A 15418-nucleotide genomic window follows, 5' to 3' on the forward strand; every position below is an offset into this window, starting at 1 on the left:
AAGGGATTAAAAAAATAGAAAAAAAGAAATCCCTCTGGACAACCAAAAAAAAAAAAGACCAGAAACAATCATTTGATAATGAAATTCTTCAATAAAAATGAATAGTGTAGAAAGCAAAATAACCAACTAAAATAAAGTCAATGTATATTAATAGAAAAATGTACATTTATATTATAAAGACCTTAATGAGAGTAATTATCATATTTATCTTAGTGCCATCCTGAATATCTAGCATATTCTCTTCTACAGAGTAAGAGCTGAATAAATATTTTCTAGAGAAATAAGTGAATATGAATACAATGAATAATATTTATTGTTCCCAAATTACAAATATGGTGAGTAACTATTATTTACTAGCAAGACATTTTGAAACATGTAATAATTCAATACCTTACGGGTCAGACTTCTAATAACCTGAACCATTTTTAATATACCCACAACAATGAAGCTAAGTAAAAATGGTTTCTAAGCAGGATGAGCACTTGGTCTCCAAAAGCTGACGTACTTACTCCAAAGAGAAGAATGATCTCCTCTCCAGGTGCACTAATTGGATATTGGAATAGGTGAGTTAAACCTGAGATAAGTAAATTGTTTGTGCTCAAAGGTTTAGACCAGTGATGGGCAAACTATGGCCAGAGGGCCAGATGTGGCCCCCTGAAATGTTCTATCTGGCCCAACATTATTCCTAATCTGAAGAATACAATGAGTAGGATATAATACAATGAAACTTGAGTTGCCTTAGAAACAGACTGACAGATGGGCATTTCCTTTCCTTTGGCCCCCTCTTTAAAAAGTTTGCCCATCACTACTTTAGACCAATGAATGCTGACCCCAGTGGTAAGTGTTAACAGGCTACAGGCCCAGATAGTAGGCCTCATCTGCAAAGTGATCAGGTTTAATGCAAATCCACTGCTTCATTTCTTGATTTAAACAGTAAACTGGTTTATTCATTAATTCATGAAAGGATAGAGGACCAGAGGAAGGGTGACCCTAATCTTGCCCTCTAATTTCCTCCCCAAATCTATGGACTCCTCACAGGGTCCTCTTCTGGATCTTGAAGCTCCATAATTTACTCTCTCTCGGTCTAATTAAACCCCTCTATCTAAACTTCCTGATCTAATCTGGTCATCAAAATATTATTTTGAAGAATTAGTCTATCAGTAGCAGATAGGGTACACCGGGAAATTCATCTCTTGGCTTGAGCCAAGTTGACTGCAGGCTAAATCTCAGGCAGGTCTCTGTGCTCTGTTATGGTTCTTCTTAGTTGGCACAGGATCTCAGGAACTCAATTTAGGACTATAGTAAAGAAAGATGGATAGGATATCCTTCTCACTATGACTCGATGGCTGGATGGAAGAATCACAGAAACCAGGAACCAAATGGATTCCAAGGAAAGTCTGTTAAACTCCTTCTTGGACAGGTCAAAGGCAAGAAGTGCTCTCTCCAAAATCTTTGAAGAGATAAGAACACTCCCCCTAACTGTTTCTGTGAGTTTTCTTTTATATAGTCCTCACACCCTAGAATCTTCTCCTTTTCATTCTGTGAGTGTGTCAGCCCTCTTCTGCAAAGTTGTGCACTAGACTTTTGCAGAAGTTTTCACCTGCTTGTCTCTTTCTCTCTTACAGTATTCTATGTGAAATTAAGTCTTCCTACTTAAGATTATCAGGTTCATGAGCTAGAAGGGGAAAGAATACCTCTTTATTTTCACTTATCTCTAACTAAAATTTAGCATTTCCTTCAACTATGTAAAAATATCATTCCAAAGATGGATCATTAGACTTCATCCATCTCTCAGCTGGATCTATGACACAAAGAAACATTAAAAGAAGTATCAAAAAACTTCTTACACTTCTGATTCTTAGTGGTTTCTCCATTGTTACATTATCTTGTATTAATCACATGCAAACATGAGGCATACTCTGGAAACTCCTAGAAAGTAGTTTTATCCTTATACCTATTTACTTTATACCCATGATGGCAAACTTATGGAACATGTGTCAAAGATGGTACATAAAGACCTCTATGTGGGCATGAGCACCATTGCTTTCCAGAGTTAATTACTAGAAAGGCAGAGGGACTCAGGTGGAGCTGCTCCCTCCCTCCCTCTCCTCTGTGCCTCCCCACCCCTGTGCCTAGCAGCCCAGATGAGTGCTCAGGCCACTCCCTTCCCTTCCTCCCTCCCACGTCTGAGGTAAGGTGGTGGTGGTACAATTGGTCTTCTCTGGGGAGGGGCACAGCACACAGTCTGGTGGGGTGGGGCATGGCATGTGGTCTCTAAAAGGTTCACCATCACTGCCTTGGATAGAGAAGGCTTCATAAATGTTTCTTAAATATAATTGAATTAATGATAATGGAATCATCAGCAAAAAATTAAGTTAATCAGTCAACTAGCATGTGTCAGGTTTTATGCTAAACATTGGATACATAAAGACAGGTTTAAAAAATAAATTACAGAAAAAAAAGTCTCAGATTTTAAGTCTCACATTTATAGTCTCATGGTGTAGATAAAATGTAAACTATGTACCCACAATGTATAGATAGATACATAGAAGATAGAGTGTGGGAAGCCAATAAGAGAATAGATAAAAATCTGAGACTCCTCTTTTGACCCCTTTTGTGATCCTTGTGATTTCTTGTTGAAAAGTATTGTGGCCTTATTGAAGAGCTTTAGGTTCCTAGCATGGCAGCATTTAAAAGGTTAACACTCTCCCCCTTTGGCGAGGAATGCAGCTGCTTGGTAAAGGGCAAAACCTTAGCAGGGGCAATTCAACCCTGAGAAAAATATTGCCCAACTTTGCTTTCTGATAAGAACCCAGTCAAAATTCAGCCTTGGCCTAGGTCTGTTCTGAAGCCAATGAGACCTTTAATGTTTTGATATGACATAATTTATTACTTCTATGCATCTGCGAAGTTTCGGTGGGGGGGGTGTGTGAAATGAGTCTTGAAATATATATAATAAACTCCATGTTCCTGGAGACAGAGCTGGAAGCATGAGCTAAAAAGATGTTAAGTGTCCATTATTTCCTTATCAACTAAACTGTCCTTATAAGATTATCAGAGATGATAAATAGATCTCGAGAATAGAGATGATATAGATAATGGGGATATAGAATATATTGGAAGAAGTCCTAAGATTAACAAGGAATGGAAAAAGGTTTCTTGCAAAAGGTATCACTTTAGCTGAGATTTGAAGGACAACTACAATAAAGCTAGAAGGTAGGAATGAGGAGTGAATGGCTTATAGGTATGGACTTATAGTAAAATGGCTTGTATCCTGCTTAATAAAGAAAGGATATATTGCATAAATACTCCCATTAACAAACTGGAAAATGTATAATAATGTATGAACATTTAAACTCAAGTCATTTGAAAATTTTGCAAATCCAGGAAGATATGCCATTCCTCAATGATATTAAATAAATTTGAAATTACAGATTATTTAATTTCAATATAGATCATATATGAGAGTAGTTCTGATCCAACATTAGCAAGGCACATGTGATTTGCCAAAATGAGAGGTATATTTTCTTATCCAGACAAAACTACCTGCTTCATCTAGAATTCTTGTATTTACCTCTAGAATGCTGACTAAATGAGCAAAGGCAGTCATGTTTCCTGTCAGGATAAGGGAAGGATGCCTGAAATTTACCTATTGGTTGAGTGAGAAATATGATAAAACAACTCGTCATCACTAGCTGGCTTATAATTATAGAACTGAGAGAGACCTAGAACAGCAAGCAATTGTATTCTGCTTATAAGGAAAAGTGATATGGTAGGATTGGCTGTCAGCAGTTAATACATGAAGTTATTCTTTCAATTGTATGAGTACCATCTTAGACAAGAGAGTAAAGATTATCTTCATTGAAATTGTATAATCTATTAGAATTGTGAACCAGCCAATTATAAACAACACACTAGAAGTCTATCTACTGCAACAGCATACAGATTCCTAACAGGATCATATATATGATAATTAAGAACTACAGAGTTGATTAAATAACAACAATTAAGCTTATTTCATTTATCATCATATTTTAGACTCCAGTAGGCACTCATACTTATATGTCTTATATAATCATCCAACATGACCTATCTCTACCTAGTACATATTATCAATCATAAAAGAAAAGCTACATAGACAATTTGTATAAAAATGATAAAGCTCCAAAGTCTGAGCTATTTCAAACAACTCATTGAACAGCAAAGGAATTAAGGCCTGAAGTTTGAATGGATTTATCCTAGATTCTACAGATAACACAATAAGCCCTCTAGCCTTTTTGCCACCTTGAGGTTTTTGCCATTATATCACCCTCTTCCTATCATATTGATATAATATGACATCACTTTAATCTTTCAACCTGTCTGGTAACCAGTATAATAAATGGAAGTGAACCCAAAGAAACAGGAAACAATAGCAAATAGTAAAGTACAGCTAAATAATTTTTGTATTGAGCATCATGACTTAATCACAATTTTTACCTCTGATAATATGATTTCATTAATATAAATAATACAAATAAATTATTTTACCTGTTCTTTAACTGATGCAAGGATGGCAGAGGTTGTCTCAGTTTCAGATCCATCCCCATTGGATGTATTCAACACAGGGCTAAGGGAACTAGTCTTTTCAGAAGATGAAGGCTGGTCTGGAACAGGCATAGTTCCTATAATAAAAATAAAAATAAAAATTTCATTAGTGATTATGATTACTCATAGGAAAAAGGCCAATTATTTTGAGAAAAGTATCATTTTTACTAATAGTATTTCATTGTTGTCCTTTGAGAGAAAGAAAGTTGTAGAACTGACAGGGAAAACAAACAAGACTGAGCAAAGTTACAGAATCAATTCCCTCTTATAAAGCCTGTCCACAGATTTCATCCAATACACTTACTATTTGTTTATGGTTCAGTTAGTGTGTATTAGTGGGAGAAGATAGGGAACAAAGCAAGTAGGAAGTGAATGGCAAAGGAAAAGATGGAGCACAAATGGGGGAAAAAAGGAAAAGCTGAGTAAAAAAAGGGAGGAAAGCAAGTAGAAATGTTAATAAGTAAAAAGGACATTTTGCATACATAAAAGTGATTTATAATTGCAAAGGGAAAAAGAACTAGAGAATAACAATAATCCCATCCTATATCAAGGCCTAACCAATTTGTTAGTTGATCTTTAAATGGAAGAATTATATTTCCATTGACTTTACTCAGAGGGATGATTAAAGAGTGATTCCCACACTGGTAATTACTCTTTTGCTCTCTGTTTCAATATGATCAATTTCATTCTGTGATCTGATTTGGAATGTGCCAGGAATGGAAAATTTGAGGTTTTTTTTTTAATAGAATATGCATGAGATATAGGCATGAGTCTTCTCTGTAATCTAAAACTTGTTAGCCTCTCTCATTCCTTATACATGTTCTATATTTTCAATGTACTTCTAAACATCAAAACCCATCTTCCCCTTTATATAGAAATCACTAAGTAGCAAAGTATATGATGATTTACTTTGGAGAACTGTGTCTGTAATTCTATTGAGAGAGTCTTCTTTAAAATGTAGGAAGAATCAAATTGACCTCCCCTCCAGACTGTGGTTTATAAAAGATGTGGTACCTTTATGTCAATCATATAGGCCTTGTGTCATGCTAAAGAATTTGTATTTTATTTTAGAGCCAAAAAGAAAATGAACAATGATAGTTGAAAATAATAGTGATTTGGTTAGATGCAAGAAACAAATATAATGACCAAAAATTACTCCAGATGACCATAATGAAAAATGCTGCCTTCTTTCTGACAAAGAGGAACTCAGGAACTCAGATTGAGACATATGTTTTTGGGACATGACCAAGACAGATATTTGTTTTGTTTGGCCATGAACATCTGTTACAAATGTTTGTTTTTTTGTTTTTATCTTTTCAATAAAGGAGGGGAATGAAAGAGAGAGAAAATAGATTTTTGCTCATTGAAAAAAATTAAATTTGGAATCAAGAGAAAAAATAGACATTTAAAAAATAACAGAAGTCAGTAACTCTGAAGTTAGCCAAGAACACCAAAGACTAGGGAGCAGGCAAGAGCAAAAATATGACAAAATGTGAGAAGCTACCCCAAAATAGAATAGATAATGGAAATACCAGTTACTGATATTTCCAAGGGACCATGTAATGTCGCAGAACTCAACTAGATTTGGAATCAGACAACCTAGATTCAAATTCCAGCTCTCCTGCTTAACAATTTTATGACTATGGACAAGGCAACAGATTAAGCATTCTGTGCCTCAAGTGAAAAACCATACTTTCCCTCTGCCAACATGATTTTGGATGGAATGATCTCTAAGATTACTACTCATTCTAAATCCCATATATGTGTGTATGTGTATAGATATACATATGTATAAACAACTCAACAATTCATGGTAAAGACAGGCTATAGCACTAAGAGCTTACTAATTTTTCTTTTTGAAAGGGCTCTTACACACAAAGGCATCTTATTTAACCTATCTATTAACACATATTTTATTCAATTCCTCTTATGGACTATGCATAAGGGATAAAACAAAGCTAAAAAAAGCAGTCCCATCCTCAAGATTACATCCAACTATGCAAGATAAATAGTAATAAGTTGATACAAAATTAATAGTAGATTTATGGGGACAAAGGCTACAAAAAGCTGAGATAATCAGGAAGGACTTCATTTATGAGATGGTGCTTGAGCATGGTTTTGAAGAAAACATGGGGTTCAACAGAGTTACAGGTAAGGTTGAAGTGCATCCTAGGAATGGAGGAAAATTAGTACAAAGCACTGGAGCTGGAATGTCCTGGGTTAGGAAGCAAAAAAGTCAGTCTAAAGCCAGGTCCACAGATGGGTGGTCCTGGGTTCAAATCTGACCTTAGACACTTCCTAGCTGTGTGACCCTGGGCAATTTACTTGACTCCCATTGCCCAGCCCTTACTGCTCTTTTGCCTTGGAACCAATACACAATATTGCTTCTAAGACAGAAGGTAAGAGTTTCTTTTAAAAAGTCAGTCTGACTATATTGTAGAGTAGAGGAAAAGGAAAAGTTTTTTTTTTAAAAGATCTGAAAGGTAAATTGGGGTCACACTGAGGAACTCAAAAGCTAAATAATGGTGCTCTAATTGAATCTTAGAGGCAATAAGGAGTTAATTGAGTAAGGGAGTAACATGGTTGGACCCCGTACTTTAGGAAGATTACTTTGCAATAATTGTATACAAAAAAATTCAAGAAAGGAGAGACTGGAAGCATGGAGATAAACTAGCAAGCTATTGCAATAACCGAAGTGAGATGTGAATGAAAACACCTACTGGGACTGGGAACTGGACAGTATTTGTCTTGGTCCTTGGTCTAATACTATGGTTAATTTGAAATAGGGACCTCCCTTGTTTCTACAACATATCATGGAGCCTGCAGTCATTTCTGAATTTGAATCCCTAAGGCTGGATCCTCATTTGTTATTAGTATACCTTTCAAGAACTGGTTTGGCTCAATTCCAAACTATTGCCTTTTGTGAGATTTTTGTCACCCTACTTTTGCTACAGTTGTTCAATGTTGAACATTCCTGTCTAGACATATATTTTCAACCTCTTGCCATACTTTTTCAACAGCTGGATTTAACAATGAAAAATATACTCAAACACTATTCCTTATGCCTTATTACAGACTTTCCTGTCGATAAAAGGTTTAACTTCCAATATACCTGTCTGACTTTCTCTTACTGCTAGCATCAGGGACCTTTAGTAATCACTTTCCCTGCTGAATCTTTCTTATTTCTTGGTGTAATCTCTCTAATCTTCAGTCTGGTCCATCTGTTTCTAATGAAGCCTGATACTGTCAATTTTATTTTTAATTCAATATAAGTTATGAGCTTTATGCCATGCTACATGACTTAAATAGCAACTATGACAACAAACAATTAATAGTAATTAGTCAATATTTTACAGCTAGATAAAATTAGATGGGCTTCATTACAGAGATCATTATATTGTCTAAAATCTATGATGAGGAATATGACAGTCCCATTTTACAACTGAAAATAGTATCCTGGTGATAATTGGGCTTAATTTTAGAACAAATTACTTATGATACCCATAATGAGAAATAGGATTAGAATAAAACAAATCAATGTAACTATGTAAGGTGTGTCAGAATTAGGGGAGTAATATTAACAAGAAAGTTAAGAGTTAAAGATTCAAAGCCTTGGAGAATTGCATGCAAAAATAGAAAAGCCAAAAAATGATAGTCATCTAAGTTTTAAAAATTATTATCCTTCTTAGTTCAGTGTAATACACTTATATAATTCAAATAGTCAATACAAGGGTCCAGACTGAATGCAGACTAAAAATATCCTTTGGAACATACTTTAGATAAAACAAGACATAAATCTGACAATTGTTAAGTTGAGGTTGACTTTATTTCTAAATGTTTTTTCTTCAAACACTAATTTCCTAAAATAATGTGAATTGAATTTCCTTATTTTCTCCTTTTTTAAAAAAGCACAATCATCACAAAATATCACTGAATCAGAGCTAAGTTAACTTTGAATTTGGTTATCACTACTTCCAGGTAAGTGTTAGTATCATTTAAAAAAAATAAGCCTTTTGGGGCAGCTGGGTAGCTCAGTGGATTGAGAGTCAGGCCTAGAGACTGGAGCTCCTAGGTTCAAATCCAGCCTCAGACACTTCCCAGCTGTGTGACCCTGGGCAAGTCACTTGACCCCCATTGCCCACTCTTACCACTCTTTCACCAAGGAGCCAATAAACAGAAGTTAAGGGTTTAAAAAAATAAGCCTTTTGAATGGTTGAACAAATTGTGATACATGATTGTGACAGAATACTACTATATCACAAGGAATGATTAAGAGACAGATTTTTTAAAATGTCAAAAAACTACACGGAATAACGAAAACTGAAATGAGTAGAGGCAGGAGAATGTTATACAAAGCCACAGAATTAATCCTGGAAGAATAAACTATGAATGTTACCTCCAGAAAGTAAGCATAAAGTTGAAATATGAAAGACTTAAATTACATGTATATGTTGGCCACTTTGAGAATATCTTTTGTGATGTAGGGAGGTTAGAGAGGGCCTGGGAAACTAGTTGAGAGGATATATTATGTAGAAATGAAGAAAAGTGAGCTAAACATATAGGAGATTTGTGATTTCATTTCTGTATTGTCTTCTTCGTAGATGGAAATGCTCATTTCATTTGGTTTTGTAAAATTTGGAATACAAAATGAGCCTTAAAAACCAAGGAAAAGCAGGCCCAGGGGGGAAAAATATCCCCTTCATTACAATAATAACCCAAACTAAGAAGGAATGATAGCAAAACAAATAAATAAACCAAAGCCCATGGCATATATCCCAAACACAGTACCTCTAAAAGAGCTATCCTTAAAGCCAAGAAGATCAGAGTTCTAGTTCTGACTTTGCTATATAATGACTATGTGTGATCTCTCAGTGTCAGCGTAAGATTATAAACACTGGAGAAGCTGCCAACCTACAACAGAAGGTGTTTCTTCTTTGATACTACTACTAAATTCACTGGACCATTTCTTTACCTACCCTTGGGTAAGAATCTCAGTTTTAGCTCCAATGTATTCAGGTGACTATTATTGTTAATATACACAACAAAAGAAAAGGTACTAAGTTACAAAATTCAAAGTCAAGCTTTTCCTCTCACAGTCTGAACTGCCATAACATATTTATGGCTATTAATTATTTGCAACCAAGAGAAGGACATTTCCTCAGATCTTCATATTTCATTCCTCCAACTCTGAATTATTGTGAATATTTTCATCTTTCATGAGGTGAGAAAAGGTATTCCCTTTTGCCCTCAATTTTCAATGTGTTTCTTAAAAGAAATGTCTCCAAATAGATAGAAATAGACAAAGTTCTTTAATATGCATGTTATCATTTTTAAAAAGAGGTTCTTTAAAATATTTCTCAAAATTTGATTAAAAAAAGAAAGCTACATCCTAAGCCTATCAAGTATTCCATTATAATCACAAGGTAATAATCTATTTGGTCACTGAACAAATAGTCTACAAGATGGAAAATATGTTGCTGCTTATTAGGAGGAAACAAGGGAATATTATAGCCACATTCAAGTATTATAAAGTAATGTGATTTTGAAGAATGATTCAATATATCCTGTTCCACAGTGAAAACATGGTTAGAATGAGTAGGAGGCAAAAATTGTACATTTTACTTGAAATAAGAAAAAAAATCATAAAAGAACTAGACCTAAGAAGAATGGTCTCTGTAGGGAGCAGTCACTTCCCTTCAAGTCATCTAATAAAGACTAGATGACCCCTGTTTGGTCCATGGCAGAAGTGATCAATCTGTTTTCAGGTATAGGTTAGATGTGATGGTCTTAGAGGCTTTTGAAATAAAATTGGGTGATTACATTATTTTCTGTATCTAGGCTCAAAATAAAATATTTCAAATCTGAAGAAAAATAACAGTGTGAGGTCAATTTCCATAAATTTACTTTGCCAGATATGGAAAGAAGACAATTTATAAATAAAAATCAATAGTGGAATTGTGAAAGTAGAAAGAACAGGGTTTGGGGGGATCAAAAAGTCTTACTTTTGCCATAACTAGTTGAACAATGTTGGGCATGTTACTTAAACTTTGGGGGAATTTATTTCTCTATGTGTAAAAAAAAGAAGGGCTTTGAGTGAAATGATCTCTAAAATTACACAATTTATAAACTCCATGATTTTATAATCATAATCTCTTTTAAATGGGTAGTCAAAGAATGAGATGATATGTGACTGTAACTGAGCCTAAAGAACTAATTTTTCCTTACTAGTCCTATTTTAACTTTACCTCCTAAATTTTAGGATTTCCTCCACAGTGCCTGCAGTCATGTTCAGCCCAGTGCTGAATAAGCACTTCTAGGATGATAAGGCAGAAATACTCAAAATAATCCATTTTGGTGATTCTACTAATAGCAAAATGCTGTCTATTTTTACCAACTTATACCTATGATTATATTTAAATGAATATAGCTCTGTCAAAAGTTGGTGATCTCAGCAACACTAAGTTGGAACCCCCATCTTTATTAACATAAAACTGATTTAGACATGGAAATAATGAGCCAACCAGTTGCTACCAATCCCAACTACAGACTCTGAGGCAGCTGAATGTTTGGGCTCTTCAAGCTGCAAGAGCTTCTACACTGACACAGATGAGGGAAAACCAAGGATTATTGAAATCAGCACTCCCATAGTTATGCATATGGAAAGAAATATGGGCAGGCTGTGGAATTTAAATGTGATCTCTTGCTGAGTACAAGAAATACTTCCAAGTTTCAGTCTGTTATAGTGTCAGGTGAAGATCTGCTCTTTTAGGCAGAATATTATTATTATTGAATATGACAACACCGTACATAGAATCAGCACTTAAGAATATCTTGTTCTTTTCGATTCTAAACTCAATGAGGGCAGGGATTGTATCTTGTAAGCCCTCCTTAGTGCCCAGCTCAGCATGTTGAGAGACTCACTTAATAATTATTTATTAAATAGAAAAAGACATGCATATTTGTGTTATGCATATATTATGTTATATATGATGCTTATATACATAGCACGTTTATGTCTATATATCTATATCTAAAGCCTTTTATTATTTGGAAGACTTCACTTGGATTTTCCAGAGGATAACAGAGAAGTCTCCCAGGACTAATGGCTCTGAACTCAAATTTCTTCATATGTGAAATGAGGGGGTCCATGCAGATGACCTTTAACATTCCTTCCAATTCTAAGTCTAGGATTTTTTAAACCCATAATCATCAGCTCTTATTTTCACTGATGGCAACATGATTTCAGGAAGCTATTTAAAGCTATGTCCCTGCCTTTATCTCCACCCCTGTAACTTAGCATTTCCAACAAATACATATTTTCCTCTTTTCCACTTAATCACTGCCTCATCTGATGAAACTGGTAGGAAAAAAAAAAACAATCGTGAGCTAAAGGCAGTTGATAACAATTTAACTGCTGTGAATTACCTACTCCGGCTGTCATAATATATAAAACAGCAGGTTCAAAACAGACAGCCACACACTGGTCTGCAACATGTTCACAGTACTTTAAAATGTCCACTCAAATTATGAGAATTTACCCTTCACAGGGACTCCTAATATGTAATGACTGACACTCCCTTCAGGCCCTAGACTTTCTCAACATATTTTTCACAGATGGTGCCAAGGGGAAAGTCAGAAGAAAAAATATACAAGCAAAATAAAAATCTGAATACATTTTTGTTAGCCTATCCCAGCATTGTAGCTCTATAGTAATGGATTTTAGTTCTATTAATAAAGCACTATTCTTTTTAATACTGTGTTCTCCTTTAGATTGGCAATTATCCAAACAAATCTCCACTGAATTTAAAGGATCTTCCAAGGGACAACTGACAAGAGAAAAAAATGGAACTAATGTTAATAAAGAAACAATGTGTTAAAATAGTAATTTTTATCACTACTGCCAAGAAATGTTTAATATTTTCTGCCACAAAGTCAGATTTTCCAAGTTTTTGAATTATTTAACTTACTTAAGGACTCTGGACACACAAAAAAGCTAGTCATGCTTTAAAGGAAAAGAAAAATAATCTTTTTTGAATATTCAAAACTGATTTTTAAAATTTATTTCAATTTCTTCATTAAGGTTGCAGGGTAATTATAATCCCTTGCTCTAGAAATTACAGAACCAATCATTCTTAATTTGATTTTATTAAGGCGATATTTCCAAACCTGGCTTCACTTTCTGAAATTGGTGGTTTATTTCATTTTACATTACTATTATTACTTACTACGACTACTACTACTACTATTAGAGTATAAGTAGCATTTAAATAATGCCTTAAGTTTTTCAGAGTACTTTATAAATATCTCATTTAAACTCATAATAACCCTGGGAAATAGCTATAATTAGTCTCATTTTCGACCAGATAAATTGAGGCAGGTAGTTTTAAGGATATAAGGAAATTTAGATCCTTGACAATATTCCTAGCAAAATGTTATCAAAATCCTTAACAATTGACATAGTAAATAGAGAACTTGACTTCAAGTCAAAAACAGGTGAATTCATCTCCTGCCTCAGACACTTAATGGCTCTGTGATGCTGGGCAAGCAAATTAAGCTTTCCTCAGCCTCAGTTTCCTCATCTGTAAAAAAGGATATTAATACTGTTTGACTCCTGGGATGGTAATGAGGATCAAATTAAATGAGATAACACATGTGAAGCTCTCTGCAAACCTTATATAATTATAAAAAGGTTAACTATTTTATAAATATGAGATATTTGTTATATGTAAATAGATATTCTTTGCTTTTGATGAATGGCTCTTGATAACCACTATGTTTTATTTCTTGTTGTCTGTGATGCTTATTTTGGATTTGCATTTTAAAAAATAGTTAATCACGCAGTCCTATCAACCAGCTCTAGTGATCAGAATACTTTAAGTTTCCTAACATAATAAGAAAAAAATCTATCTCATCTGCACTACACTTTCTCAGGAAAACAAAACAAACAAACAAAATCAAACAGCAACTACAAGAAAAAAAACTGGGTGCCCATTTTTACATTTGGATTTATGGTATTCAGTTCATGTCAGGGCACTGGTGAAATTCCATCATTGTCATTTGTTTAACCTTTGAGAAATCCACGGTTATCTAACGATGAATGCTGCCAACTTTCTGTTGCAAGCATTAGTCATTTCCTGACAGAATCATTGCAAGAGTTTCTTGGCAGGCCTTCCCATTCATCTATTATGTGCTTACTCTCAATTCAGAATTCTCTAGCCAAGTCTCTTCAATTCTGGATATTCCCATGCACTTGCAAGTATGATCTGAACCAACCTCAAAATTCTGACATTAACACAAGTATGAAAATGAGTTGATTCAGCTTCTCTACACAACATCAATGATCCTCATTTTTCAGTATTTAGCATGTGTTAAATATTTATTTAAAGGGAGTATTCAATAATGGAAAGAAGACTAAATGAAAAGATTTTAGTCACTATTTTACAGTATAGCAATCATATGCTTTGATATAAGATGTACCTATGATTTCAGCTTTGTAGGTACTTTCTTCACTGAAGAAAAATCATAAACACTTTCTCTACCCTCTTCTAATCCTTTACAAGTTTCATCTTTGTAGCTTCTCAATCATCTACTGAATATCAAACTAACTAACCTGCTAGAGGTCTTCCTTTTTTCTTTTTGTAAATTTCTGTAAGTAATGTGCTATTATCTCCCACTGATGCTACAAGACCTCCCCTTTTTTAGCCATACACATACTCAACATCATGTTAAAAGATTTTTTGTACATCATAATTCAAAACATTGTATATCCTGACTATGCTCAAAGAATGTCTGTATGTGCATGTGGCTTCTGAGTTATTCATAATTTTTATTTCTCCTTTGCATCACTTTTAATGATTTATAGTCTAATGACAATAATAGTAATTATGATTTATACCATGCTTTACATACATTATCTCATTTGATCTTCCCAACAACCCTGTGAGATGGGTGCTATTATTGTATGTACTTTACAAATGAGGAAAATGAAGCTGACAGGTCAAGGGACTTGATGAAGATTATTACATAGCTAGTAAGTGTCCAATGCTGAATATGAATTCAGTTCTTTCTGACTCCAAGTTCAGCCATTTTTCTATTGAGTCACACAGTTTCCTCTACATGATGAGGGCACTTGTAAAGAAATAAGCTTTTATACCAGTAGTTAATTTAGAATCTTTTGAAGAATTTTACTATTTCCCACAGGAAATTCTATCCTATCTCCCCTTACACTACTGTAATCTGAACTTATTATCCATCTGAAGTCCTTGTCCAAGTTACACATATTGATTAAATAATTTGATAGAGCGGCCCTGCACAGCTGTATATCATAAACAGCATACTTAGCATTTTTCATCTTTGTTTTTTCAGAGTTAATGTTTAGACAGACTGCTTTCACATTACAGTAGAAACCACTGAATCCACTTTATAGTGTTTGGGGGCTTGATGCCATTTGTACAATGCCATGTGAGAATAGAAGCATCTGGAAGTACTGGTCCAGTGTTAGGAAATCTTTGTGAACCTTTCTTTTCTCAGGATATTTTCCCTGACAATAGCGAACCACATTAGCAAACATATACCATTTCTTACTTCATTTGATGCCTCACTTGATTTCACTACTTAGTAATTATTTGTTATCTCTAAAGGCATTTCTATAATAGAAAAACACCTTATATGAAGTGTATTTTCAACATTGCACTGGATTCCATTGAGTTAAAGATTTTCGGGAAATTAATAACCATAAAAGGTCTTTATATTTATTAACATATGCTTTATGTTTACTCATTCATATGAATGCAAATATGTGATATGATAAAATCATCCACAAAAGGGTCTA

At 34.3% G+C, this 15418-nt stretch overlaps 1 protein-coding gene across 1 annotated transcript in view; it reads right to left on the reverse strand.

Annotated features, from left to right (window-relative positions):
• The window catches only part of CTNND2 (catenin delta 2), a 974829-nt gene extending 970170 nt beyond the window's left edge, over nucleotides 1-4659 (reverse strand). The window contains exon 1 of the mRNA XM_044665508.1: nucleotides 4531-4659. Coding sequence (XP_044521443.1) covers nucleotides 4531-4659 — 129 coding nt within the window. The remainder of the gene's footprint in view (nucleotides 1-4530) is intronic.
• Between the last annotated feature and the right edge of the window lie 10759 nt (nucleotides 4660-15418).

Source organism: Gracilinanus agilis, chromosome 1 (assembly GCF_016433145.1).
Source record: "Gracilinanus agilis isolate LMUSP501 chromosome 1, AgileGrace, whole genome shotgun sequence".
NCBI lineage: Eukaryota > Metazoa > Chordata > Mammalia > Didelphimorphia > Didelphidae > Gracilinanus > Gracilinanus agilis.